The following is a 26,889-nucleotide window of genomic DNA, read 5'->3' as shown; positions in this document are numbered from 1 at the left end:
TTCTACGACTTTCCCTCCTGTCCAAACGTAAGTTACGACATTTTGATCGGAAGCAAGAACAGGAGCTCTCTAGCTGTGAAGGTAACTTTCTCCCTTTCGCGCGCTTCTAATGTTAAATCCACCAAACCGAGGGATTTAGTAAATCCGGGATTTAAGCCGTAAATCCCTAAATTCGGGATTTATGAAATCCCGGGATTTAACGCGCGCACAAAAACCGTTTGGCTGGATTTAGCGTAAATCCGACTTAAATCCCAACATAAATCCGATACCAAACAGCCCCTAATTATGTCTGAGATATACCGGCTGCTTAATTCCTGTTCAAATCCTGCATAAATATTGTTGCCAAACAGCTCCTCAGGAAATCGGTTTGCCAGTCCGTTTACCCTCCAGCCGAGGAGGAGAGATGAAGGTGAAGATCATATCTCGTTCCACGGACGATTTCACCCGCGAACGGAGCCAGGACCTCCAGGTGATCTTCCATTTTCACAAATGCCTTCGCGTTTACTTTTGCGAGGAAGGGAGAAATGATTGTTCTTTTCCTTCCACGCCGCTAGCTTTTTTTTTTTCATGTTTCGTTCGCAACGATGTACTTGGGTAGAGAATTCGGTGATGCTCGTCTTCCCTCATCTATGGCATTCAAAATATAGCCGTGATCCAGCATGTAAAAATTCATTTTAAATAAGAGTTTTTTTTGTGTGTGTGTCTTGTTTCCAAGCTGTGGGCTTACCATGCTAACTACTGACTAAATATATAAGACTTTGAAAAACTCACTCTTTTACTTGTTAGAGTGTTAGATTTGTGTTCTTTTTAGCTTGCGTATTAGACTCATTCGTTCTACTTTTAACCTGTGAGTTATTATGCTAGAAGTTCCAAGAAGATTTCTATTAGTTGGAGAGCCATACAGTTTTGTTCTCTTTATTTCACTCTAGTTGTTATTGCGATTACAAAAGCCACCTTTTTTTTGTTTTTTGTTTTTTGGCATGGGTTGAGTTCAAAGGTTTTAAGACAAAAATTTGTCTCGAGCCAAATCAGTGTGAGAGAATGTATGTTCAAGAGGGAGAAACTGATGAGAGAACTACTAGTAGAGTGATTTGATAGATTATTTTTATTATGTTTTATTTATTAATATGACTTCCTTTTGGGCAACTTTTTATTGATTTTATTGTAGGAAATCATCCAATAAAAAAACATTTGTTCATTTGGATGACAGCTGTTTTTTTTTTTTTCAAAAAAAATACTTTAGGAAAGCTGCCTTTGGGAAGGCATAATATAATTTATGGTAAGGAAAATAGCTGTTAACTACAAAAGCATAAAAGCATAAGTTACCTCAAACTAAAGCCTAATATCATTATTGAGTTGCGCAACATAGTTGTTGCTTATGTACCTGAAAGCCTAATATCATTATTGAGTTGCACAACATAGTTGTTGCTTATGTACCTGAAAGCCTAATATCATTATTGTGTTGCACAACATAGTTGTTGCTCATGTACCTGTAGGGATCAAACTCAATGTGATTGTCTTAGTATGTGTATCAGTCTTGTTTTTAATATTTAGATCCTAATTTTTGGTTTGCAAGATGCATAATGAATGTCCTTGATTATAGATCTTTCCTCTCTAGGTTTGACATGTAATTATATTGAGCTTATTTATTTATATTTTTTGAGAGTTTAATCAACCTTTTGATCAACTATAAGACTAGCAGTCTTGTGTTCAGATTAGTTATCATATTATAAATATGGTAGTCATCATATATGTGTATACACAGGCAGATGTTAGCTATTATATATAAAATATAGAATTGCCCACTAATTTTTAGATTTAATTCACATATTTGTAAGTCAAGAGGGATGTTTCATTAGGCATCATGCATGGGCTTTCACGGGGCCAAACTCTGGCTTTTGTTGAGCAAGATCACCTAGCTAGGCTCAACATTGTGCATGAACAAATGTTAGTTTTATTCTTTATTAGTAGAGTGAAAGCATGGGTTTTAAGTGAACTAGATCTTCCATCGATCTATTGCCAAGTATGAGCTATATTGTTACAAGTCATGTAGTGGTTGTGTTATGAATTGCGAAGTATTTATGATTAAAAAGTTTTTTTTAGAGTGTAGATTGTTGGAGTTGTAGAAGGTACTGTGAATGCTTTAGGTCCCACTTCTCTGATATTGTCTCCCGTATGTCATTCAGTAGTTGTATTTGTGATGATGGAGGAGGTCCCAGGAGATCAGAGCGACTTTGCTGGCTAGGAGATAAATGTCTTTCGTAAGGAAATCACATTTTGGCTTGGTTGTTTTATTCGGTGAGATCAATGAACATCATTGTAGATGGACAAATAAGATCTATTCAATTACATTTTGGCCATGTTGTTTTATTCTCCCCATCCTCCTTGTCCCTACTTTTTATGTTTCAGGTTTTCATAAGAAATTGTAAAAGAAAAAAACACATTAAGATCAACTGATGGTTATTTGTATAGATGGACTGTAATTAAATTGTGTGAAGAGAGCCTTATGAAGTCCGTTTCCTCCAGTTTTTATTATAATATGCTGGTTCTGTTTATCTTCTTCTCCGGTTGATTAATATCGAGGCTAATGGGTCTCCACTTTAGTCAAGAATTGTTTTGCTCATTTTTAGTAAGTTCAATGGTGATTAAATGGTTTTCTATTCCCAGTAGAGGGTTTAATTAGTTCAGTCAATAGAAACATTAGTTTAGGAACTGAAGAGTCAATATTAGATTAAATTGCTAGTCGTACTCGTTAAGCCAAGCCGAGCTTGCTGACTTTGAGCCCAACCATATTAAATTAGATGTCAGATGCTTGCTCATCGTCTACAGATGTGGAGAATTACAGGGGTTAACCTAAGAGTTATTTGCATGGTTTGTTTTACTGTTTAAACTGAAGCTTTTATAGCGTGCTTATTACGGCTGTTGCAGATAGTGAACTTTGTTTTGCTGATTTTAACAGAAAGTTTTTAGAAATTATGATCCCAATCTACGGTCTCAAGAAAGAGGCGTTGAATATACCAGGGCTTTAAATGCTGCTAAATTGGAGAAGGTAATTCACTATAAGTTGATTTTTCTTTAAGAAATGGTTTCTTAAATCAATTTTCTTTCTGATGGATTTAATTTATTGTTTCCCAGATCTTTGCTAGGCCTTTTGTTGGAGCAATGGATGGGCACATAGATGCTGTATCTTGCATGGCAAAAAATCCAAATCATTTAAAAGGAATATTTTCTGGCTCTATGGATGGAGGTGTTCTCTCTTGGCATTTCCAGCCACTTATCTTTTTTTAATATTATGAAATCTATATTTCTTAGTCCATGTTCTCTCCAGTATTTGAAATTTACCTTTATATTGTCTCATATGGTCTGACTTACATTTGGATCAAGGTGTTGTTTCATCAATGTGCTTTGATATCTTATGACCTGTTGATTATCATTTCACACATAAATTATTTTCTAATGACTTCTCACCAAATTTATTTTATTTTGCTTGTTGTAATGAAACCTAAACTTTTCTCTTAATTTTAATTCGTTCAAGCTCATGCTACTCTTCATTTTGCTTGCCACTTACTTTCAAACTAATGATGCCTATTTCCTTAAAAGTTTCAAGCCTTCCTCTCTTGCTTCCCCAGGAAAGATTTTGGGTTTCTTTCTTTGTTTTTGTTTCTCTTGAGCCTGACCAAGCTTTCTAATTTGGATTTCTCATGAGAGAAATATATGCTGATTTCACCTGGACATGTTAATTTATAATAATTAATATTGTTCATGACTGCTTTTGTTCTCAAATTTTTCAACTAAACGTGCTAGCATCTTCAGATAGAACCATTAGTTTATAAGTAGTTTCAGTGTGGCATATTAAATATCTAGAGTAGAAGGGAGAATGTCTTATTACTTGAATTCCATGCTTGTAAACATAAGTAAGGTACAAAATTGGCATGCTACTGACTTATTGCTTTGTTCTGAAGGAATTTATGGTCAACTTGATGATCCCTCTCCTCACAGAATCTATTTTACCAGTTTGCAAATTTAGCTATTGATGAAGTTGGCAAATAACTTTTAAAATAGTCCATGAAGAACTAATTTCATTGCATATTTTTATTTTTTAAGTTATTTTTAAATTTTGTTAGTGCGATCAAATGATATTAAAGTTACTTAGAATTTTACAAGAAAAAAAGACCACAATGTGGGGGGGGGGGGCGCTAATAAGTTATATATTAGAGCTTGATACAGGCACGTTATAAAATAAAAGTTTAAACGGGCATTGAAGTCATTCTTATTGTTGATTTTGGGATGCATCCATAACCCATATTGCAAAGTCATGAAACTACTAATTTCAGTTTTATTTTTTTTTTCATTTGTTTGTCTCTTTTTCTTTATAAAAAATCATGAAATAATTTTGTCAAATATTTACATATAAATAAATTTATAGGAAAAATTACAAGTATATAATCTTAAATTTGAAAATTGGAATCTGTGTTACACTTTTGATATCAAAAGTTAAATATGTCAGCAAATGGAAAAATGATTTAAAAAGATTGTAAGATTGGTATTTCCAAGAATTTCAAAAATTTAAAATCTTAATGTTACTCTCTTAACAATGAATTGAAAAGGCTGTTTATTCGACTTTTTGAAAAGAGAGGGAAAGCATTTCATGTTAGAGTTTTAAATTTTGAAATTCTTGGATGAGATATTTTCCTTTTTTTCTAAAATTTTAAATCTAAAAGATATGAGAGAACACAATTTTAAAATGTAGTTTTTTATGACCCATCCATTTTTTCATATTCTCTTGTTTCTACTTTTCTTTACTATATAGTATATTGATAAATAAATTTGAAAAGATTTTATCAGATTCAATATTGTGTGAAAAAGAGGGAAAACATTTTATCAAGAATTTTTTATTTTAAAATTCTTGAATGAGATGTTCTTTGTCTTTCTAAAGTTTAAAATCTAAAATAATACAAAAAAAAAAATCATTTCAAAATGAAACTTTTTCATGGTCCATTCACTTTTCATTTTCTCTCTCCTATGTTTTCCTTTACTATCTAGCATATGATATATAGAAGTCTATATGATTCTTAATTTCTGTACAGTTGCTTTGAAATTTTTGGGATCAGATGATTTTAGATCCACTAGTATTTATATGTATTTTTAGTAGTAATAGACCTAGTGAGGGGATTTTGACTTTGGGCGATCAAGTCATTAATAAGAGTACACGTTTTAGATATCTTGAATCTATTGTTCAGAGTGATGGTGAAATAGATGGGGATATTATCAGCAGAATTCAAGTTGGATGGTTGAAGTGGAGGAATGCATCGGGCTTGTTATGTGATAGAAATGTACCCCTCAAACTTAAGGGAAAATTCTATAAGATGGTAGTGAGGCCTGCAATGCTTTATGGTGCCGAATGTTGGCCTTTAAAAGAGAAGCATAATACTAAGTTAAGTGTGGCAGAGATGAGGATGCTCAGGTGGATGAGTGGCTTTACCCTTAGAGATAGGATACGAAATGAGCATATACGTGAAAAGGTTGGAGTAGCTCCAGTAGAAGATAAGATTAGAGAAAGTCGCCTTAGATGGTTTGGTCACATAAAACGGCGGCCTTGTGATGACCCGGTTAGGAGAGTAGAGGTATTAGATTTGACTTATGTTAAGAAAGGTAGGGGTAGACCTAAAAAAACTTGGTTAGAAAATATTAGGAACGACCTTTCTTTATTAGATTTAAACGAGAATTTGACTTTTAATAGGACACAATGGAGAAAAAGGATTCATGTAGCCGACCCCACGTAGTGGGATAAAGGCTTGATGTTGTTGTTGTTGTTGTTGTTGTAGTATTTATATGTATTAGCCGACTATTCCTATATAAAAGAATTAATTATTAGATCATCTCTATTCTTTAACTAAACAAATGATATAAGTATCTTGATGGCATATTTATATACGCTCTATGCATTTATTTTTCATACAATGCCGAAATTATTTAGTGTTTTTACCAAAGTGTGACGAGATGGAACTTTCAGATGGCTTGCCTAATGACCTTGTAATGTGATTAGGTAGTTCATTAATATGCTGTAGCTATGTGACCGCATCTGCATATTGTTGCTATTTTACTAAAATGACCCTTTTTCTGATTTAAAGCAAAAATATATTAAGCCTTCCTATACGTTTATGTATGCTGGTTTGCCTATAATTATTTCTAGTTATTACTATTTTTCATTTTTTGATTGATTTATTTTAGTTTAGGTATACTCTTGCTCCTTTTGTGGAAGAACAGCATTCGATTTTTTTTCTTATTTTGTTCTTTTTCTGCAGATATTCGTCTCTGGGACTTGGCTAACAGGTACTGTTGCACATACCTGCTCTTTATCTTCTCCCTTTCAACAAGTACATCAGTTCAGATAATTAAATAGTCTTTAGTTGAATGCATATATTTTTATTTTTTATTTTTTGTATGGATGATAGTTGATGGCTAGCTTGTCTCACTTTTACATGATTTATCTACGATTCTGTTTGCTTCACCATTTTTAATATTTTTTGTTTCGTGTGGTTTTCCTATTTATCTTTCCCTAAGATCTAACTAATTCTTTTTTCCAATTCTGTCAAACAGGAGAACAGTTTGTCAATTTCCTGGTCACCAAGGTGCTGTACGAGGCCTAACTGTATCTACTGATGGACAAACTCTTGTATCATGTGGCACAGATTGCACGTGGGTCTTGTGCTACTTTAACACCTTTTCTCCATCTTGAAGTAGAACAACACAATATTCTCCATTTTTTTATGAAAGAAAACATTGCTGAACACTTTGCTTGATTACATAAACCATTTGGTCTTATTGATATTTACCTATTAATTTTTTTTTTTATGATGTTTGCATATTATTTTGATGAGGTTTAGTTTCCATTTTTCTGTTTATACTTCTTTATTTATACGCTTTTTTGTTTGCTTTGGTATCACGACTATTGAGATTATGCATTTGAGATGTCATTGAGTTTGTAAGTTCCTTTTTCTTTGTTCTGGCTCATCTTGTTTTCTTGATTATTTTACATATGCATTTCTCATGGACTAGTGCTGCATGCTTGTTCAAATGAAATTTAATTTGAATGAATCATGTTTAGTTATTACGGATCGAAGCATTTGAAGTACTTATTATGACTAGTTCTACTTGTATATTGTGATGACACCTGTGTAGTCAGTCCTGAATGCTAATAGTATCCATTTGTCACCTAATCTAAAAAAATATACTACTCTTAGGTGTTTAACTGTGTAATGCTGTAAGACACCATCTTGCTTTTTAAGATGCTTATTTTATTATCATTTCTGCCATCTAAAGCCACATGTGATTTCTCTATCTTTTTTACCATAAATAGCATCACCTCAGTGGTAGTCTTTTGTTGATTTTTTACTTGTTGCTCTTACATTACTTTATTCTAGTATCACATACCACTAAGCCACTTTGTTAGTTTCTATTAACCATCTCATTATTGGCAGTGTAAGGCTTTGGAATGTCCCTGACTACAGGAACAAGAGTTCAAGCGACTCCGCTGGGAATGCTGCAGTGGTCTGTATCTTTGTTTTTTAAGCAACGAATTTACGTTTCTAGTTTACGTATTATTCTTGTAGTGTGATGGCATTTTCTTTTTCTGTATTTCTGTGTTTCAGCCAATAGCAGTCTATGTATGGAAACATGCCTTCTGGTAAAGGTTCCTGTTGTGCTTTCTTAATATTTATTTTGGCTACAGGAAATTTCCCCTTGTAAATAGTCTATGCATGGAAATTTATTCGATTATAAGCTTTTTAATTCCCATGTGAATATAGAAAAGTGTCATCTATGTTTTTTCCCCCCTTTTTTAAATCAGGGGTGTTGATCACCAGTGGGGTGGGAATCTCTTTGCAACAGTTGGTGCACAAGTGGATATATGGGATCATGACAGGTTTGTTTCTCTTCTAGTATTAAATCCATAGATATTCTTTTGTCCAATAAGACTAACTTTTTTCCAAAAGATCAGAGCCAGTGAATACCTTCAAGTGGGGAAATGATACGGTAATGGCAGTGCGATTTAATCCTGGTGAACCAGATCTATTTGCAACCTCTTCTAGGTATGCAGAATGCTTTTCTCAGCAGCCTTCTATTTATATGTACAACAATAACAACAACATCAAGCCTTCTATTTAGATGGTTTGCCAATATTTATGTTCTGTTTTAGATTTTTGCATATTTGTGCTTCAAAATACTTGCATTTTGTGGGCACTTTAGACAATTTCATCATCACCATTAGGGTTTTTAGTTCAGGCTTTAGCTCATCACATGTACCCTTAGAGGCGACGGGCTGAAGATTCAGAGCTAGGGGAAGGATTCTACCTGCCATTATAAAATTTGATTAGTGAACCAACAACTATGCTTTTAATACTCACGGATCATGTTATAAGGTAACTTAGACATGAATGATCTCTAAATAATTTGTACTTTTAAAGGCCATAGTGATTGAAATTTAGAAACTGCATTCCCAATACTGTATCACTTCTATGCATTGTGTTTTTTCGTGGGATTGGAACAATCAATGGCTTCCTTTGCGGTTCCAAGATTTTACCAATCAATGGCTACAATTTTCCAAGTTGTAGCTCCTTCAATGGTTCTTGATTCATAGGATTGTATCTACATTGTTCTAAGATTGTAGCTCCTTCAACGATTCTTGATTCACAGGATTGCAGCATCGAGCTACACCTTCATACTGTGGCTCTTTTCTATTTTGGTTCCTTCAGCCCAACATATCTGATTTATTGTATATTTTGGATAATTGAGATCTAGTTAATTTAAAACTGTGCAATTTTTAATTGGGTTTTTATAGTTTCTGAAAAATTATTGTATTTGGATTTTTTTAAGTTAGAAATAAGATACTTACGGCATGTAATGTGCATTTATTCAATAAAATAGGATTTCAGATTTACTTTAAATACTTCTGCGTGCTGTTGGATGTGGATTTTTTTAGTTCTTTGTAGGCCTTGACGGCTATGTCCTTGGGTGTGCTTTTGTAGTGGCAGATGTTTTGATCTTCTATTTAATGATTTCCATTTTTTCTTCGACCATTAATTTATTTAGTGATTTGTGTGTGTGATTGAAGTTTTGGTAATCTTGATACGTTTAGTTTCCTTTTTGTTTTATAAATTTTAATTGTTTCTGAAATTTATATTTGCTCACCATTTTTTTGTGGGATATCATATTTTGGTGGCTCTTGAATTATGTTTGGTATGAAGTAAGCTTGTTTGTTGTTTTCACATTAATGGTGGATAACTTTTGCTAATGTTGGGAGTTGGTAACTTGAAGGTGGTGTTTTTTGTTGTTGTGCTTTTAGTGTGCACCTCATCCTAAGTTGTATTAATGAACCCTAAATCTTAAGCATCCTACACCAAATTAGTATTTGAGCTTATAATTGCAATATCATGTCACTGTAATAATGATGTAATACTTGTGTCATTAAAAAGAGTTAATGAATGAAAGCTGCAACTTAAACAAAATTGATTCAGTCATTTTCTCTAAATAAACATGATGTACTGTCATGAGCATTTAAATAACATTCTTATATTTTGTGTGAGATATAATTTTGAATATTTTTTTGGTTGGATCAATACAACAACAACAACAACATCTAGCCTTAATCCTACTACGTGGGGTTGGCTACATGAATCCTTTTTCTCCATTGTGCCCTATTAAAAGTCAAATTCTCGTTTAAATCTAATAAAGAAAGGTCATTCCTAATATTTTCTAACCAAGTCTTTTTAGGTCTACCCCTATCTTTCTTAACATAAGTCAAATCTAATACCTCTACTCTCCTAACCAGGTCATCGGAAGGCCACCGTTTTATGTGACCAAACCATCTAAGGCGACTCTCGCTAATCTTATCTTCTACTGGAGCTACACCAACCTTTTCACGTATATGCTCATTTCGTATCCTATCTCTAAGGGTAAAGCCAATCATCCACCTGAGCATCCTCATCTCTGCCACACTTAACTTAGTATTATGCTTCTCTTTTAATGGCCAACATTCAGCACCATAAAGCATTGCAGGCCTCAGTACCATCTTATAGAATTTTCTCTTAAGTTTGTGGGGTACATTTCTATCACATATCAAGCCCGATGCATTCCTCCACTTTAACCATCCAACTTGAATTCTGCTGATAATATCCCCATCTATTTCACCATCACTCTGAACAATAGATTACGGTTTGTTTGGTTATGCACGACTTGAATGTTTTGAATCAAAAAGGATTGGTCCATCCTCAATCATTGTGGACAAAATAATGCAAGTAAAACCAGACCCACATGATTGAATTAAACCATAGAAACTTTAAAGTAATATCTGTAATTCATTGAATATATAGATAAACAGCATGAATAATTTAAACATTACAAATAAGATGAAAATGATGTTTATGAATACTATAATAGGTTTATAAATCATATTCAAGCATCATTTGCTTAGATACTATTTTATTTCTATTTTGTGTTTCATTAAAGGTGTTAGGTTTAGAGATAAAGAGTGAATTAAGTTATAATTTGCAAAAAAATCCTAATTGAGATTTTATCTATATCTTTGGATGTTGATGTATATTATGAATGTTCTATTAGACTATTAAGACTACTTAAGCTGTAATTAAAGTCCTTAAAGATAAATTATTACTTTTTTCTTACAAGCATGATGCCAAAATGATTAGAAGTGGGGTTCAACATTAGGGTTAACTATTGAATTACCGAAGGGGTGAGATTTTGATCAATTGCATAACCAAATGAAACAATTTTAGACAAAAAAATGTACCAAATGATTAACAAGTTAAAGCAAGTTAAACTCATCATAGATAAATAATTGTCTTCTTTTCTCAAGCATGCCAAACATACAATGACAAAAGAATATTGTGTAGTTAATTTTGATTTTTTTAAAGAAATCATTGTTTATGTATATATTTTTAAAGATGAACTACTTGACGGAGGAGGAGAGACTGATGACGGCCGGGATGTGCTTGGAGGGGAAAGCATTGACATGTTACAAATGGAGGGATACGAGGTGACCCATATGAACCTGGAGGGAGTTTAAGGATTGCTTGTTTGAACATTTTTGAGCAGTAGGGGAGGGGATTTCTATGAACAGTTGTTCGCTTTGATGCATGAGGGGACAGTGGTGGAGTAACGTGACTAGTTTGAGCACCTGACCAGCTGACTAGACTGGCTTTCAAAGACTGTAATGAAGGAGAATTTTATGAAAGGGCTCAAACCAGAGATTTGGGCGGCAATTAAAGTGATGAAGCCTCATGATTTGGGAGAGGCTATGGAGCTAGTACAATTAGTGGAGATCAGAGGCACCTGGAGAGAAGGGCAAGAGGCAGCAGCTCATGAGCTTCATACATGATGACTACAACCTTTTTGACATCTAAGAAGCCGACACCGGGTACTCTTAGGGAAACTCCGAAGGAGAAGACTGTAGGAGAAAGACCTGAGAAATACTTCAAGAAACTCTTAGGAACGGAGCTACATGAGAAGTTTATCCACCTTGCGAACAATGTGAGTCTTTGACCCAATCCCTCCTGGACTGGTTCTACTAGTCTTTTCCTAGACCGGCTCTTGGGAGCTGATTTAAAGGGAATTAATTAAAAAAATATTTTCTAATTGAAGAAGATAGATTTAGGGGCTGATTTGGAGATGTCTTGTTTGCTGAATTTAGTTTATTCTTAGGTTATTTGTGCTATAGTCGGTGGCTAGGGATTTGGGAGAGCAGGATCTTCCTCTCCAATTGAAGATCCAATTGTATCTTGCATTTCTCTTTGTAGTGCTTTCAATAAAAAATATTTTTGGGCGTTCTTTTCAATTTTTCGTGTTTCATCTGTTGATTTGGTAAAAAGAGGATCTAATTTCTATCAACTTACTACAAGTGATGTGGCTTCTTCTCTTTTCCAATCTCCTTGTGAATTGACATCTAAGCACTTTGTCAAATATATTTGCTTTTCTTATTGCATAAGCTATTTTGTATGTAGGATTTATATCCACTGTTATTGGTGGATATAAGAGGTTTCTTATTTATTGTGGTGACAAATTTATTTGGGATAATTCTTAGGTTACCTTGCAATAAGCATAACAAATTGTCCAATTTTGCATGACAAATATCTAATACTTAATTTGTTGACGTTGAATTTTTTTAAGTCTGGTGAAATGAGGCAAACTGGAATCTGCAGTATGAAAATTGTGGTACTTTCTTTCTACATTCTCCATTTTTCTTGTGATAGTAGCTTCTTCAACGGATCTTGATTTGTGGGATTGTGGCATCGAGTGAAACCTTTCTTTTGCGACACTTTCCCTCTTTTGGTTTCTTTGGTCCAACATTGACACTCATGATTTGTTGCATCTTTTGGGAAATTAAGAACTATTTTTACCTCTAAAAAAAAAAAAGAACTATTTTTACTTGAGAAAATTATGAAACCGGTATTTTTGGACTAGGTCTTGATGGATTCTAAATAAAATTACTGTGATTGGTTTGTTTTGGATTATAAATAGGATCTTTGATACATGCAGTATTTGTTTAAAGTTTTAATAACATTTTATATTTCCTCTTAATACTTTCATACTATTGGACGGTGGATTTTCTGAGCATTTTGCAGGTCTTGATTACTACATTTGGAGGTGAGTCTCCTTGTATTGGCATGAAGCATGAATCTTATATTGTCTGATTTCTATCTTTGATTTTTTTATAAACTTGTTTTGTAATTGGTGTGTGTGCATGATTGAAGTTTTTCAAACTTGATTTTTGTCGGATTCCTTTTTATATTTTGAATCTTGATTGTTGCTGAAATTTATATCTGTTCACTGTTTTTCTTGGGGGATTTTAGATTTTTTGCGTTATTAAATTATTATTAGGTCTTGATTGTTAAATCATTGTATATAGATCATGATTCTTTAATTTTGCTGAAGTTGCGAGTTGTTAACTTTCTGATTGTGATTTTTTTACGTATTTTTTGTGCATCTTATTCTAAATTGCATTAGTGAACTGGAGTAGAGAAGTTTTCTTGTAACGGGCACCCACAGATTTTCCTCAAACTGATAAGTTCTTGATTCAATTTCTCCCGGTCTGTTTGTTTTATCTTGTTCTGTTAGTTTCTTATATTTTGATGTTCAACAAATTTTTTATTATTTGTGGACGTCTTTACATGAAAGTAGTTTTCATCTCAACTTCTAGTTATTCAGTCATGTGCTTAATATGCTCGAATATGCATATTCATCTTATTGAGAGTAATGCAATGATCTGAACTATTTCCTCTTGAATTCTATTTACTGTAGTTTTAACTGGTTAATTATATATATATATTCTGTTTTGCAGTGATCGTAGCATAATTTTGTTTGATTTACGTATGTCTTCACCTGCCAGGAAATTAATTATGAAGGTATTACTAAGTTATAATCGTTTGAATTCAGTATTTGCATGATTTCCTTAAGCCAAAGCCTTTCTATAAATATTTAATTTATGAAACCTATCTGGCTATCTGTCTCTTGTAAAAACTAACTTTTTGTTTTCCATTCATTTTGTTACTTTTAGATGCATTTCTTTTCTAGAAAGATGTAAACTGTGGCAACTTGATTGAAATCCTTTGCTAGATTCTGCAAATTTTCCTTCTTTACTGGCCGATTAATGTTAGACGTAACTTTGAACTGGGAATAAGTAAGACTTATTGCAAATTTATTGAAAATTTCAAGTAATGGTTATGGTTACTTTTGTGACTTTTCATCACGTCCAATACTTCCGAGTCCCTTATCAATGGTAATCTAAACTGTACTGTTTTCTACCATCCTATGATTTACTGTTTTCTACCATCCTATGATTTCCTTTAGTTTTTAATCATCACGACTTACTTGTTTTAGTTTTAATCACTCTAGTCTGAGATTTCTGTTGTATATCTGAACTTTTAGTCCAATCGGGGTTGGGAGGCGGCAAATTTTCCTCTAATTTTCATCCAATGTCTATCATTTAGGACAAATTTTCCTCTATTTTTGGTCCTTCGCTTCTTACCTTTGAGTTGATTTTGTAATGTTTAGAAGTGTTGTTCTACTTGCCTTTTGGAGAATTGTGATCAACAAACTTTTATCATTTTGGTTGCACGTGTTGGTTTCTGGTGATGGGTTAGTGTGGCTGAAAGGATAACCATTGGATAGTAGTGAATAAGCCAATACAACTAATGGCCATCGTTATTTCTAAAAATGTCAACCATCTTGCCTTTCAATATCGAGAGAAAAATAACATGCTTAGGGCTGCAAATGAATTGAACTGAATCGAGTCGAGTAGGTGATTGTTCATGTTTAAGCTCGATTATTATCAGCATACTCAAGCTTGGCTCGAGCTATAAAAATTAAAAAAAAGAAAAAAAAGCTCGGCTCGAGCTCAATTCGATTTATGTTTTTATTCAAACTTGGTTCGTTTAAAATGGTCGATTCTTAAGTTTGATTAGTTTTCAGCTCATATTCAATTTGTATAGTGCTTATCGAGCATTAAACGAGTGGCTCATATAGAATCATAAACGAGTCTTATCAAACTATTAATGAACTTTACTTTTGATATGTTCATTAGCTTAACAAACGAGCCTTATCGAGCTTTAATGCATAAAGCCATAACGAGCCTGTTAACAAACATATCTATTGAGCTTTATTGAGCCCATAAGCGAGCCAGTCTATTGAGCATTTTTAAGCTTAGAAACAAGTATCTTGTCAAGATAAAAAAAATGACACTTTTACTGAATGAGCTTCTTAATGAACGCTCAAAATAAAAAATCCAACAAATATAAACAAGTGCTTATTTATAGTCAAATTAAATCTAATGCATGAATTTAACGTAAAAAACATTATTAGAGTTGAATCAAGAAAAATTTTCCATGAAAATCTATGATCAATAAAATTATTAGACTTGCAAATCATATAAGCTGTTGAACAATGGAATCTATAAAAGCTAAATATCACCCATGGATGAAGGTGACCACCATGCTAACCATAATCAATGAGAAAGGTTGATACTTGATATATTGATTTAATGTATAGAAAACATGAACGAGCTACTCAATGCCGGAGGGTTTTTTTTTTCTTTTGGAATGTAGCGCATAATTAACGTAGTGGGATAAAGGCTTGATGTTGTTATAATGTAGTGTAGGAGTATTTTAAGGTTGATCTTCATTATCAAATTCAGCACAAGAGCTGAAAAGCTATACAATTTTTATACGCAAACTAATGCATATGCTCTTATAACAATAATGAAATAGGAAGTTTGTTCCAGTAGAATTATTTCAATGTTTTACAAACATTTTTATGACATTAGTGAAAGAAACCTACTCATTTGAAAGAAAACTCAGTGTTTTATGACATCAATAATGAGATAAAAAAAAGTTGCGCATCATTCAAAGGCAAATTTAAGATTAAGAATTAATTCCCTAAACAGCATGTTATTTTGAGATCTTGATAATAATACAGTTCAAGCCAACAACTGTTTATTATATTAAAGCACTCAATAATAGAAAGGCTAGCTTGCTTGGTTGTTAAAATCTTAATTTTAATCTCATAAATAAGGGCATCATCCTTCTATTTTGAGAAGTTTTTTTATTATATCCCAAACTTCTTTTTGTCGTAGAGAGAACATCAATAACCCATTGATTTCAAGTATCATAACATTTTATAGCTATTTCATGATCATGGAATCTCCTTCACCCCAAAGTATAAATTTTGAATCTTTCAGCCCCGAGAAAGATGTATAAGATGGCAAATCATTCCTTTTACTTTTAGAAAGGTCTTCACAATATCAGATCATTTCAGTAATTTCTCCCATTCATGCGAATATGAGGCTTATAACCCTTACAGTTCGCCTTTAGGCTGATTTTTAACATTCATAATAATCAACTCTTTGGAAGGGAAGTCAAAGAACCAATGATAAAGAAAATAACTAAGAATTTTGTTAGACCGGTCCTCCCTGGACCGGTCCAGCCGGCCCAATCCAGTGGGCCGGTTCAATTTTACCGAAGACGAAGGGCGGGCGGACAGCAGGCGGAAGCCGCAGGAAGGCTTGAGGTGGGGTCCACTTGAAATTCAAGTTGTTTCTTGGAGCCAAAATGAAGGGAAGTGAGGGCAATTAGGTCCTTTTGTATCTATTTTGAATTGTATGCATTAAGTAGGGAGTAATGAGGAGGTTTAGGGTTATGTGTTGTTGTCTTGTATTTTCTATTGTTCTTCTTGTTGGTTTGGGCTCTAGATCGTATTCTAGAGATTGGGAGAGTGCGATCCTCCTCTCGAATAGAGGATCCTTGTATCTTTGCTATTTTCCTTGCATCTATTAGTAAAATACAAGTCTTTTATCCGTTTTTCCTGCAGTTTTTCTCCGTTTTCTCTCAGTTTTGGGCTGTTTTCCTGCTGTGGACAGCAGTTGTTCTTGAGATTTGTTGCCCAAGTGATTAGGAAATACTTGAAATCAAGTATTTCCTATCAAATTTCAACAAAAATGGAGAAAAAAGAACAAAGGTTAGAAGACGGAAACAGTAACCGTGTTTTGATATCATGTAGATAAGCGAAAAAGTAGAAAAAAACAACTTTGAATTTTATTGTTAGATTATATACAGTGTGAAAGTATTTATAAACTTCTCCATGACTTACAATAGAAATAAATCAAAGTTATTTAAAAAAAGAAAAACATTAATAAAAGGGGATGGCGGCTAGAATAGGAAGGGGATGCACACAAATTGCAATCTAAGGGTCATAAGAGGATCAATTCAATTCAATGGTTAGAACCCTTAATATGTGTGATCAGTGATCCCTGCCAAGATTGATTGACTTATGACTCCACGATTCTTCAACAAAAAAACTTAATAAACAAGTTTAAATATGATTTTAAAATTCGAATTATTTTCAAGCTTGACTTGCACTTGATAAGAAAATAAATGAACAAGATTGAACAAAATAGCACTCTACTTTACTCAGCTAAATTCATTTACAATTCTAATTGAAGCACTCAAGACAAATAACCCTCAACTTCAATTTCCAACTCTAGACGACCACAAGCCCCAAGCCAATGCTGATGCAGTCGAATCTTCTATTATTTGTTATTTATAAGAGTAAACTTAGGGATTTCAAATCTAAATCAAGTCTAAATTTTGATTTGGAGCTATGCAAGAAAACAACTTATGCAACAAATATTTAGATTTCATTTAAAATAAAAAAGTTCATTTTTTAATCCTTAAACCTCCTATTTTAAATTTTATGCTTATCTTAACAAATATATTGAGTAAAAATCCTAGCAAATCTTTTCCTTGGCTTAATAACATTATAATATGACTTTTGATTTCCTTCGTAACTTCTATTATATAAATCATACTCCCTATTGTCTGCAAGCCCTGAAGAGCTGGTCATCTTACTAAGCTCCAACGATTCTTATGCTTAACATTCGTTGAATGTCTTTGAAGAAATATGTTGCATATAAAAGTGGATCCATCGCACCAGCTACTAATCTATATACCCCTAAAGCAATTGCCCACTCCCACCAAATGTTATAATGGTACAAACTAGCATTAAGGTAGGCTAGCTCATCAAATTAGACTTGAGCATCATCCTAGCATCCTTCGGTGCTAAATACTTAATTTTCGAAGAATTTATATGACAAGCAACCAATGCCCTAAGGTGAAATCAGCAACCCCAGAGAATTCATAAAATTCCTCTTTATGGTGCTGCTTGTGATTGTATGAAGAAAAGACAAAATAATGAAAGGCCGAGATGGCATGCAGGTAGGGTTGTATGATGGTAAAGTTACATCTACATGTCGTCCCAAGCCTAAGGATGGAAACAAGCAAGTGATTGGATTCCATGGATAATAGGTAATAGGTTCAAGGCCTTTATGAAGCACTTGCGCCTCCAATGTGAGTTCAAACTCCAAGTTTATTAAGAGAATCCTAACTATGATATTAGGAAGAGAAGTAGAATGTTGATTTCTGTCTTATCTCTTGTTCATATTAAATCATGAATTCGTTGACTTGGGGAGGAAACTATTATTCTATACCATTGGTTTCTCTAGTTCAACACCTTACACCTGCCATAGCAAATTTGTCTCCCTTTTACAAAGCTCTTTCAATTTATAATGTGTGAACTATATCAAAATAGGAAAAATAATTCTACTATAAAGTAATAATCTTATTTCTTTTCTGAATGATATTAACTCTTTTTTTTTAGCTTAATCAGGGACACCAGCAGGAGCAGATATAGATTATATTTTTTTTTTTCATTTATCATATTAAAATGAATATATAAATTATAATGAAAATTAACCAACTAAATAACGAGAGTTAATAATTAATTAATATGATTAATGATAGGAAACACTTGGATTTCCAAGTGTTTCACACCAAAACCAAATGGATCCAAGGGAAAACTGCTGTCCACAGCAGAAAAACAGCCAAAATATAAGAAAATCTGAGAGGAAAACGTAGAAGAGCACGTAGGAAATGATGCAAACACTTTTATTTCGTTAACGGATGAAAAGCACTTGCAAGATACAACTTTCCTTCAATTCGAGAGGAAGGAAAAACTCTCCGACAATCTCCGGCAAAGCCAAGAGCCCAAACACACCAAACCCTAGATCTCAAGATAATTCAAATTCAAGATGACAAGCTAATTCCCCCCAAACTCCTAATTATACAAAATTAATCATAAAGGACAATCATAAACTTCCTAAAACAGCCTTTCACGTTCAAAATTTCCCTCCTAAACTCCCCCTCTCAAGCCTACGTGGATTCACGGCTCACGGCAGAGCCGTTTCCGCCCAGGCGGGCTCCCTCGCGTCCGTCTCGCGTAGACGCGGACCGGTCCCTGCTGGACCGGTCCAACCGGCCCATCCTGGGCCGGTCTAACAATTAACTTCCATTATGATTTTTTGTACTTAATTTAATATAATAAATGAAAAAGTATATGAAAATAATAATATAGTCTCACATACATCCTAATACCTAAAATGCTCTCACATTTAATTGTTGGGGTTAACTTTAACTATTATTTTTAGCAGTAGGACCAAATTGAGAAATTTTCTAATTGTTAAGGGACTATATTGGGGCATTGTAGGGTTTGATAGCAATATTAAATTGAGTATTTACTAATAGTTGGAGTACTTTTTTAGATTTTTATTCTTTTTTACTTGTTATCCTTGAAATTAGCCAATTGCTTATTGCTGCTCCAGTCATATAGATATTGAATCTTGTTAATGCAGCATTTTAGTTTGAATGTTCAGCATCTATTGCGGATGGAATATTTGACAGAGGCTTATTTGTGATTGTTTTATACAGACAAGATGTAATTCTTTATCCTGGAATCCCATGGAGCCGATGAATTTCACTGCTGTAAGTACGTCATGTTTTCCACATGATGTTTTTTTCCTTTTTAAAAGATTTTGTTTCCTTGCTAGGCAATTTAGAGCTCTTAGGGAAATGAGTTTCTTTCTTCACGCTTTTAAGATTGTTGTCGTAGTCAGGTTAATTTTTTTATTGCGTGACATTATTGAACATTTGAACTTCTTGTTTCTGCAAACTTATGTGGATGACACTCAAAATACCTCTTTAATGTTGAAGGCGAATGAAGATACGAACTGCTATAGTTATGATGCTAGAAAATTGGATGAAGCTAAATGTGTTCATAGTGATCATGTTTCTGCAGTGTGAGTGCTTGAAACAGTTTTTATTTTTTCTCGACTTCTTTGGGTGTCCTAAAATATCTTTATGTTGAAATTGTTGCTTTTAGGATGGATGTTGATTACTCTCCCACTGGTAGGGAGTTTGTAACTGGATCTTATGATAGAACAGTGAGTCATTTTTTTATTTGAAGCATTCATTCCTTTATCAGAAAACAGTATAAAAATTGTGTTGATGCAACTAGACATATTGTACAGTCTTTCACCTTGCTAAATTTACAATTCAAATGTTGTAGGTAAGAATATTCAATTACAATGGGGATCATAGCAAGGAAATCTACCATACAAAGAGGATGCAAAGGTTTTCTCTTAGATTTTGATACAACACTATGCTCGACTTCTGATCTCTTTGCCTAATTAAAATCCTTGCTTAATTTTCATCTTTCAAGTTCTACTATTTTGTTGTTTTCTGACGAATACAATCAAAATGAAATGTTGCATGATATTTTCACTGTTTTTCCAGGCAGAGTTTATTTTGGAGTTTTCCAGACTTTCCAATTCACTAATTTCTTACGTTTTCATGCTTGTTTCACTATATTTTGCTGTGCCATATAGGGTTTTCTGCGTAAAGTACAGTTGTGATGGAACTTACGTTATTTCTGGGAGCGATGATACCAATCTTCGGCTTTGGAAAGCTAAAGCTTCAGAGCAATTGGGAGTTGTAAGTAACACTTAACCTAATGCAGTGCGGTAATGATAACAGTTGCTTATTTGTATCCCTTCCTGCACTTGTAATTAGTTCTATCAATCGGATATGGCTAGCTCATTAACTTGCACACCACGCTCATGAAAGGCTTTATTGGACTCAATGAAATGGTCTAGTCGGCTTAAACAGGCCATTTATAATTGCCTATTTTTTTAAAACGGCTTTAATAACCAGCCTATCAAACCTATCAGGGACCATTTATACTGACAATTCAAAGTAAACTTTAGATAAATTCATATTATCAACTAAATAAATGTTAAATAGAATAGCCAATATTTTCAAGCACATGTCAATACTTATGAGGTCGTTGATGCAGTATATCATATCTATCATGAAGTTGAGCTATTGAATATGATTTGGTAAATTCAATTGGAACCACCATGTATGGACAATCAATTTTTATATTTGGCCACTTTTGCATCCGGCCAAAAGGGTAAAGATTGGGTTGTGATATGGTGTTTAGCCTTAGTTTTTGCATCAAATTGGTGTTGATGATTACCTTAATCTTCTCTTTCTTGATTTGCATCCTCTGGGTGAGCAACTCCTTTCATGTGTCCATATTGGAGGATGACCCTACCATTATGTGCTTCAGCATTTCCATCAGAGAAAAAGACAGTTTGCCGTCTCTATTGGACTCATCACTATTGTCCAACACAATTGCAATAGTTTTTTCTTTCCTAGCTTTCTTCAATTTTTTAGAAAAGAGTTCACGGTGTAGTTGCTATTTTTTTTTTTTTTGCATGGTCAGGTATCTGAGAATACATATAACTTATCACTTTTATTAGTTTTATAAGAGAAAGGATCATCATTGGTCATCTTTTACTTTTTTCCTCTAGATAAAGAAGACCTATCTTTAGATGGTTCTTTGGTTGTCTTCCTTTTGCTTTTGGGTTTGTGCTCTATGGCTATTTCTATCATATTAGTCTTACCGAAGTTATTTTCACATAACTTATCAGTTGTATTAGTTTTGTAAGAGAAAGGATCATCATTCTTCTTTTTCTTCTTTCCTCTAGAGAAAGAAGACCTTATCTTTGGATGGTTCCTTGGTCATCTTCCTTTTTGCTTTTGAGTTTGCGCTCTATGGATGTTTCCATCGTATTAATCTGATCGAGATTGGTGATCGAGAACAAAGGATTTTCATTTATAATTTGAAAATAAAGTCCTAAGGTGTATTTTACCAATGCTTACACCTTCGCAAGATTTGTTGTGGGAACTTTGTTGTGTCCTCCTACATAGATTGACCTTGGTATTATTGCCTCAAGCCGTGCCAACTTTTTCATTGATCTTCTATATACTCTATGAGGTAGAATTCTTAGTGTATCTATTGCTTGAACATCTCTCATGTCACAACTTGATGTCCATTCATCATTCAACGTGCAGTCCACTATTCTAGGGCATTGATGGCTTTCTTTGGTAAGATGAGGCAACTATATAACAATTGCTATGCCCATACATGGTAAGGTAAGTCTCTAATTGGTTTATCTTTGTTTCCAACTTCTTAGCATCAATTGCCCCATTGTAAGTAGAAATCTCCACTTTGATTTTTTTACTTCAAATTGTTGCATTCTTCATGCGTGATAGCCATATCCTCGTTTTCATTCTCTCCAACCATGTTCGCATTTGGCATGGAAGGAAGAGGAAATTGATTTGCCCCACCAGTCATAGTTGCTGTGAGTAAAAGTTCAAAATAGTCCCTCAACTATCAATAAATATCCAATTTAGTCCTAGAGTTTCGCATTGCCCCATTTTCATCTATCGACTATTGAAAATTGAGCCAATTTGGTCCCAGAGCCTGAAGGAGTTAAAGTCAACTCCAAAAGTTAAATAAGAGGGGTATTTTAGATATTTTAGATATTGCAAGTGTTTGTTGAGATAAAATTACTTACTTGGCTCAATTTTATCATTACTAGAAGAGTGTATTGAGTTAATGGGACTAGCCCCAAAATTATAAGTAATAAAATATGCTTTATATATCTTTCATGAACAATATTCTTTCTTGTGTTCTCTCTCCTCTCTCTTTTTCTCCCCTTTTTGTTTTTCTATTTAGCTCATACATATATAAACATATTTAACAATTCAATTATATTTAAACTTAACTTTAAATTAATCTTCATGCTTATCAATGGAGAAAACCAATGGAAGAACTCACTCTCCAAAAATATTCGCATTTGTTGTCGATGACACTTGTCGTTGATCACCCTAAAAAATTTTAATTGTATTACACTAAATAGAGTTAATTGAAAATAAATGACCTCCATTGGCAAAAAAAAAAAGAATAATTACAAGAGGATTCCACAGCATTATAGGAGGAAATTAGTGGTTTAATTATTATTTCTCAATTCTCTCTAAAGTCAGATGGACCTACTAAAAAAACTTCAATGAGGTCCATTATTGGAGATCAACTATGTAATAACTATGAACATTTTTAAATTCTTTCCTCTTAAATTTTTCAACAACAACATCAAGCTTTAAATATTTTAACACTTAAATAAAATGTTTAAGAACACAATTCACAAAATTATTAAAAAATTCTATTATATTGCTCAAACAAAGATAATTTGTCTATAGGACAACTCTCCAATATTTTCTTAGTTGCCCTAAAATAAATAGGATATATCATTTAGTTCTAAAACACTAATATAAAATTAAAAAAAAATTTACGTGGAACTTAGTGAACAACTCAGCTAGATAATCTTCTAAACAAAATTTTAAAACTATAATATCATTTCATTACACAATGCATGACTTAGGTTGTATGAGTTTCTGATGGGGACATCAGATCATCATGGAGAGTTTATCAGAGACGTGGCGGCCGATCTACGGCCACAATCGAGTCTTTGTATTTCTGAGTTATTTATGTTATTTTATTATTCATGATTTTCCTATTTGCTTAGTGTCATTTTGTTATTTCCGTTTGTACCCCTTTAGTGGGAGTTGTCGAGTGTGAGCCCAAGGGGCAAGTTGGTCTTTTATTTTCTTGAGTCTTTGTACTTGGCAATTTATAGCCTCATGTCTTTTGTTTTTGAGTTAATGAATGATTAAGAAAATTTTTCCTGCAATTGTCTTCTTGCATGAGCTCTTGTGAGAGTTTGAGTGTTTGATGGAGAGAGGTCCCTAGGAGAGGGAAGCTTGCGTATTACCCACCAACCTTGGATACGGCCGGGTTTGTGGTTTTCTCTTTGTATTTTCGTCTTCCCTCGCTACCTTCCCTCATTCGTCTTTGCCACTTCCAATTCCTCCAAATTTCCCAATTTCCTCCATACATCAAGCTCCACTAAAATCCTCCCCATAGCCGCCGGTCACCCACCCGACTCCACTTGGCCGCCGGCCCCACCCCCTTCGCTCCTCTTATTTTGTTTCGTAATTTAGGTTGGGATCAATTAGAATTAATTTGAAATTCAAATTCATTCAAATTTGAATTCAAAATAGTTCCTAAATTAACTCTTCTATTTTAGGAAAGTATTTGAAGTGATTATCAAACTAGTTTTTATGATGACCCTCGAAGTTGATATAGCAATAAATTTATGAGATTTAATTGTGACTCTTTTATTGAAGTGCTTATTTTGAATGCAATTTCATATTTTGTGAGGCTTTCTAATTGTTTTCTAATGTGAAAAAGCTTGCATTTATTATTCCTCTGGGACACAAACCATATGCTGCTAAAAATTACTACGCAATATTATGCTAGAATTCCCATATTCATTTGTGTAAATCAATTAAAATTTCTCTTAATTTTTCTCAATATTACTTTAAGTGTAGTTTTTAGCTCTAAATTCATTTTTCACCAAGTGATTCATGAAGTAAATTATATGAATTGTTCTGAGAGTATAATGATGGATATGTATAAAAATTGAATACTAGTATTTCTCTAATCCTGGTAGATTTTATCAACTTGAGTGATCTATTATGATACTAGTCGCTAATTTGTAAAAAGAATAATTTCTAATCACTCATATTGAGATGATAACGTCTAGAGACTATGAATTAAGCAGATTATAGAGCAAAAAGAGTCAGTTATAGATGGTATGCATGAACATAAAGTGTTCCTAATAGGTCATTCATTACATGGACCTATATATGAAATATTAAAATTTGAGTGATTTGATGATAGAACTTAAACTTGAGGTTTTGGTTGTTAGAGTAAATAGTAAAAATAGTTTCTAGGCTTTTTAAGGTGTGTTTATTTTACTCTCAATCTATTATAGGTGTTTGAGTTAGTCTCTTATATCACCTTTTGAACTAATTTGGTTATTCCATCAACTTTATCATTATTGGAAAATAATAAAAAAGAAGCTTTTCATGAGGGCATTTTTTAAAATTTAATGTCAATTTTATTAGTTTAAGCTAGTATTAAGAAGTGAGTTTTTTATTAAAAAGTTCAAAATAAGACCAATTGATCCAAAGAGACGAGAAAGTTGACAATAAGATCAATTGATTCTTATTTGAATAGTTGATTAAATTGAACAAATGGATATATCTAAAAAAATTATAGGCCATTTTGATAATTTACTCTTATTTATAATTTGGTTAATGATTGCTACAAAATCGTTATTGATTTGGGTACTTTGCTACTCCCCTGCTCATCTAGTCCTTGTGGTTATGAAATTATTTAGTAATCTTATTGTCCCTTTTTTTCCCTGGAATTCAAGATGTGGTTGCTAGGTGTTTTCCTATTAACTTTTTCATCTTTATAGCTTCTTCCGAGGGAGCGCAGGAAGCAAGAGTATCTAGATGCTGTTAAAGATAGGTACAAGCACCTTCCTGAGGTGAAGCGCATCGTAAGGTATGTTTTTTGCCCGTTGGAAGTTCGCAAATATTCAAGATGGATGAAAGCGTTAAATTAGGTTACTCCAAAGTTTAAATCTTCTTTAGACAAACATAAACTATAGTCTATATTTAGATATTTTTTAGGGAAAAAAAAGCCTCTCACTTCTACTGTTGAAAGAATGCCATGGTGCTCTTGAACTAGAAGTTATTGATGATAATTTCTTCCCAAGAATGCTACTGGTGTATAGCGCGTAAACAAGCTAAATTTGAATGTCAGTTGACATTTAGCTTGTCTTCTTAGCAAACAAGTCAAAAAATTTTATTTGGTCCGACTCTTTTACTTATTCTTTGTTTAGGACAGCTTCTTTGTTGCTTTATAAAACTGCTTTTTGTTTAAAAAAATTTTTAAATCAAGAAATTTTTGTATTAGAAAGCTGTAAAGAAGCTGTCCTAAATAAAACCTTAATATTGATCTGAACATGAGCTATTTGCGAACCTAAAATCTTTTTGAAAGTCTTATGTAACTTATAAAAGTTATATGGCATCACACATACATGTATTTATGCAAAGAAACATACATATATGAATATATATACACTCAATCTATATATTTATCCACCTATATAATATGTATTTAGGCTTTGTTTGAGATGGCTTTATTTCTACTTCTTAAAGCAACTTTCTAGTATAAAATTAAAAATTTTTATACTAGAAAACTGTTTTAAGAAGCATAAAGAAAATCGTCCCAAACGAACCCTTACGTGCTCATAAAACTCACTGAATCCATTCAAACATGATTGAATGTGACAATACTTCATTGACAGTCCTAAATGCTATAGTGGCAAACTTAACGGAAATATTTTATGCTGCAGGCACAGACATTTGCCCAAGCCAATATACAAGGCAGCTACGTTGAGAAGGACCATGATAGAAGCTGAAAGGAGGAAAGACCAAAGAAGGAGAGCTCATAGCGCACCTGGAAGTATGCCCGTAAAACCCTTCAGGAAGAGGAGGATCATCAAAGAAGAAGAATGATCATCTTGATGTCTTTTTTCTCAGTTTTGCAAAACAAGGTGTTTTTGTTCATCATTTTGTCCAGGAAATGGCTCCTAACTACGAGAACAGGTCATTTTGTTTTGTTCTGATCACAAATGTATTAAAATTTACTTTTTTTTTTTTATGAGATTTCAGATTCATATCAAGCCCACTTTTTCTATTTGTATATTAAGAGAAATTATTATATGCAAAGTCCGGCGGTAAGAACTGTTCAGTCTGTGATTATACACACCGTGTGTATAAAAACTTGATACATATTATATACAAATTTGTATATAATATGTACGCTCACATGTTCGAATGATTCTTTCTGTCTGTCTGGGCTTTGCACAGAATAATTTCTCATATATTAGTGCTTCAAACCGTATACCACAAACTTTTGTGTTTTTTGTTGTCAATGCATCCTAAGCATTGACAGAAGCTAAATTTTTTATGAAAGAGTAACAAGGAATATAAAAACTGTGCTTATTTTCCAAAATATTAAAAATAGTGCTTATAATGATTGATATAACAGACCTTGTACTAAGTATAAAATAAGTTAAATAGATTAGCCAAGCCAAAAGATGAAATTATAAAATATTTGTGTAAATTGAATTTTTAAAAATAGAATATATAATTAAATTTTAGTTGATGA

The 26,889-nt window shown here is 33.1% G+C and overlaps 1 protein-coding gene across 1 annotated transcript; it reads left to right on the top strand.

Annotated features, from left to right (window-relative positions):
• Positions 1–26,395, top strand: LOC110105124 (DDB1- and CUL4-associated factor 13). The gene is made up of 18 exons (XM_020834497.2): positions 1–81; positions 351–469; positions 2,960–3,049; positions 3,136–3,247; positions 6,306–6,333; positions 6,601–6,699; positions 7,482–7,551; positions 7,653–7,687; positions 7,850–7,924; positions 7,995–8,090; positions 13,352–13,415; positions 19,326–19,379; positions 19,608–19,693; positions 19,777–19,837; positions 19,963–20,027; positions 20,282–20,387; positions 25,127–25,215; positions 26,072–26,395. Exons 2-18 carry the CDS (start codon positions 404–406, stop codon positions 26,232–26,234), a joined length of 1,359 nt encoding a protein of 452 aa, XP_020690156.1. The 5' UTR covers positions 1–81; positions 351–403; the 3' UTR covers positions 26,235–26,395.
• Positions 26,396–26,889: the final 494 nt, after the last annotated feature.

The sequence above is a fragment of the Dendrobium catenatum genome, unplaced genomic scaffold, assembly GCF_001605985.2.
Source record: "Dendrobium catenatum unplaced genomic scaffold, ASM160598v2 fragScaff_scaffold_292, whole genome shotgun sequence".
In the NCBI taxonomy this organism is placed as follows: domain Eukaryota; kingdom Viridiplantae; phylum Streptophyta; class Magnoliopsida; order Asparagales; family Orchidaceae; genus Dendrobium; species Dendrobium catenatum.
The sequence above is the reverse complement of the archived record's forward strand: the minus strand, read 5'-3'. Positions and strand labels throughout refer to the sequence as shown.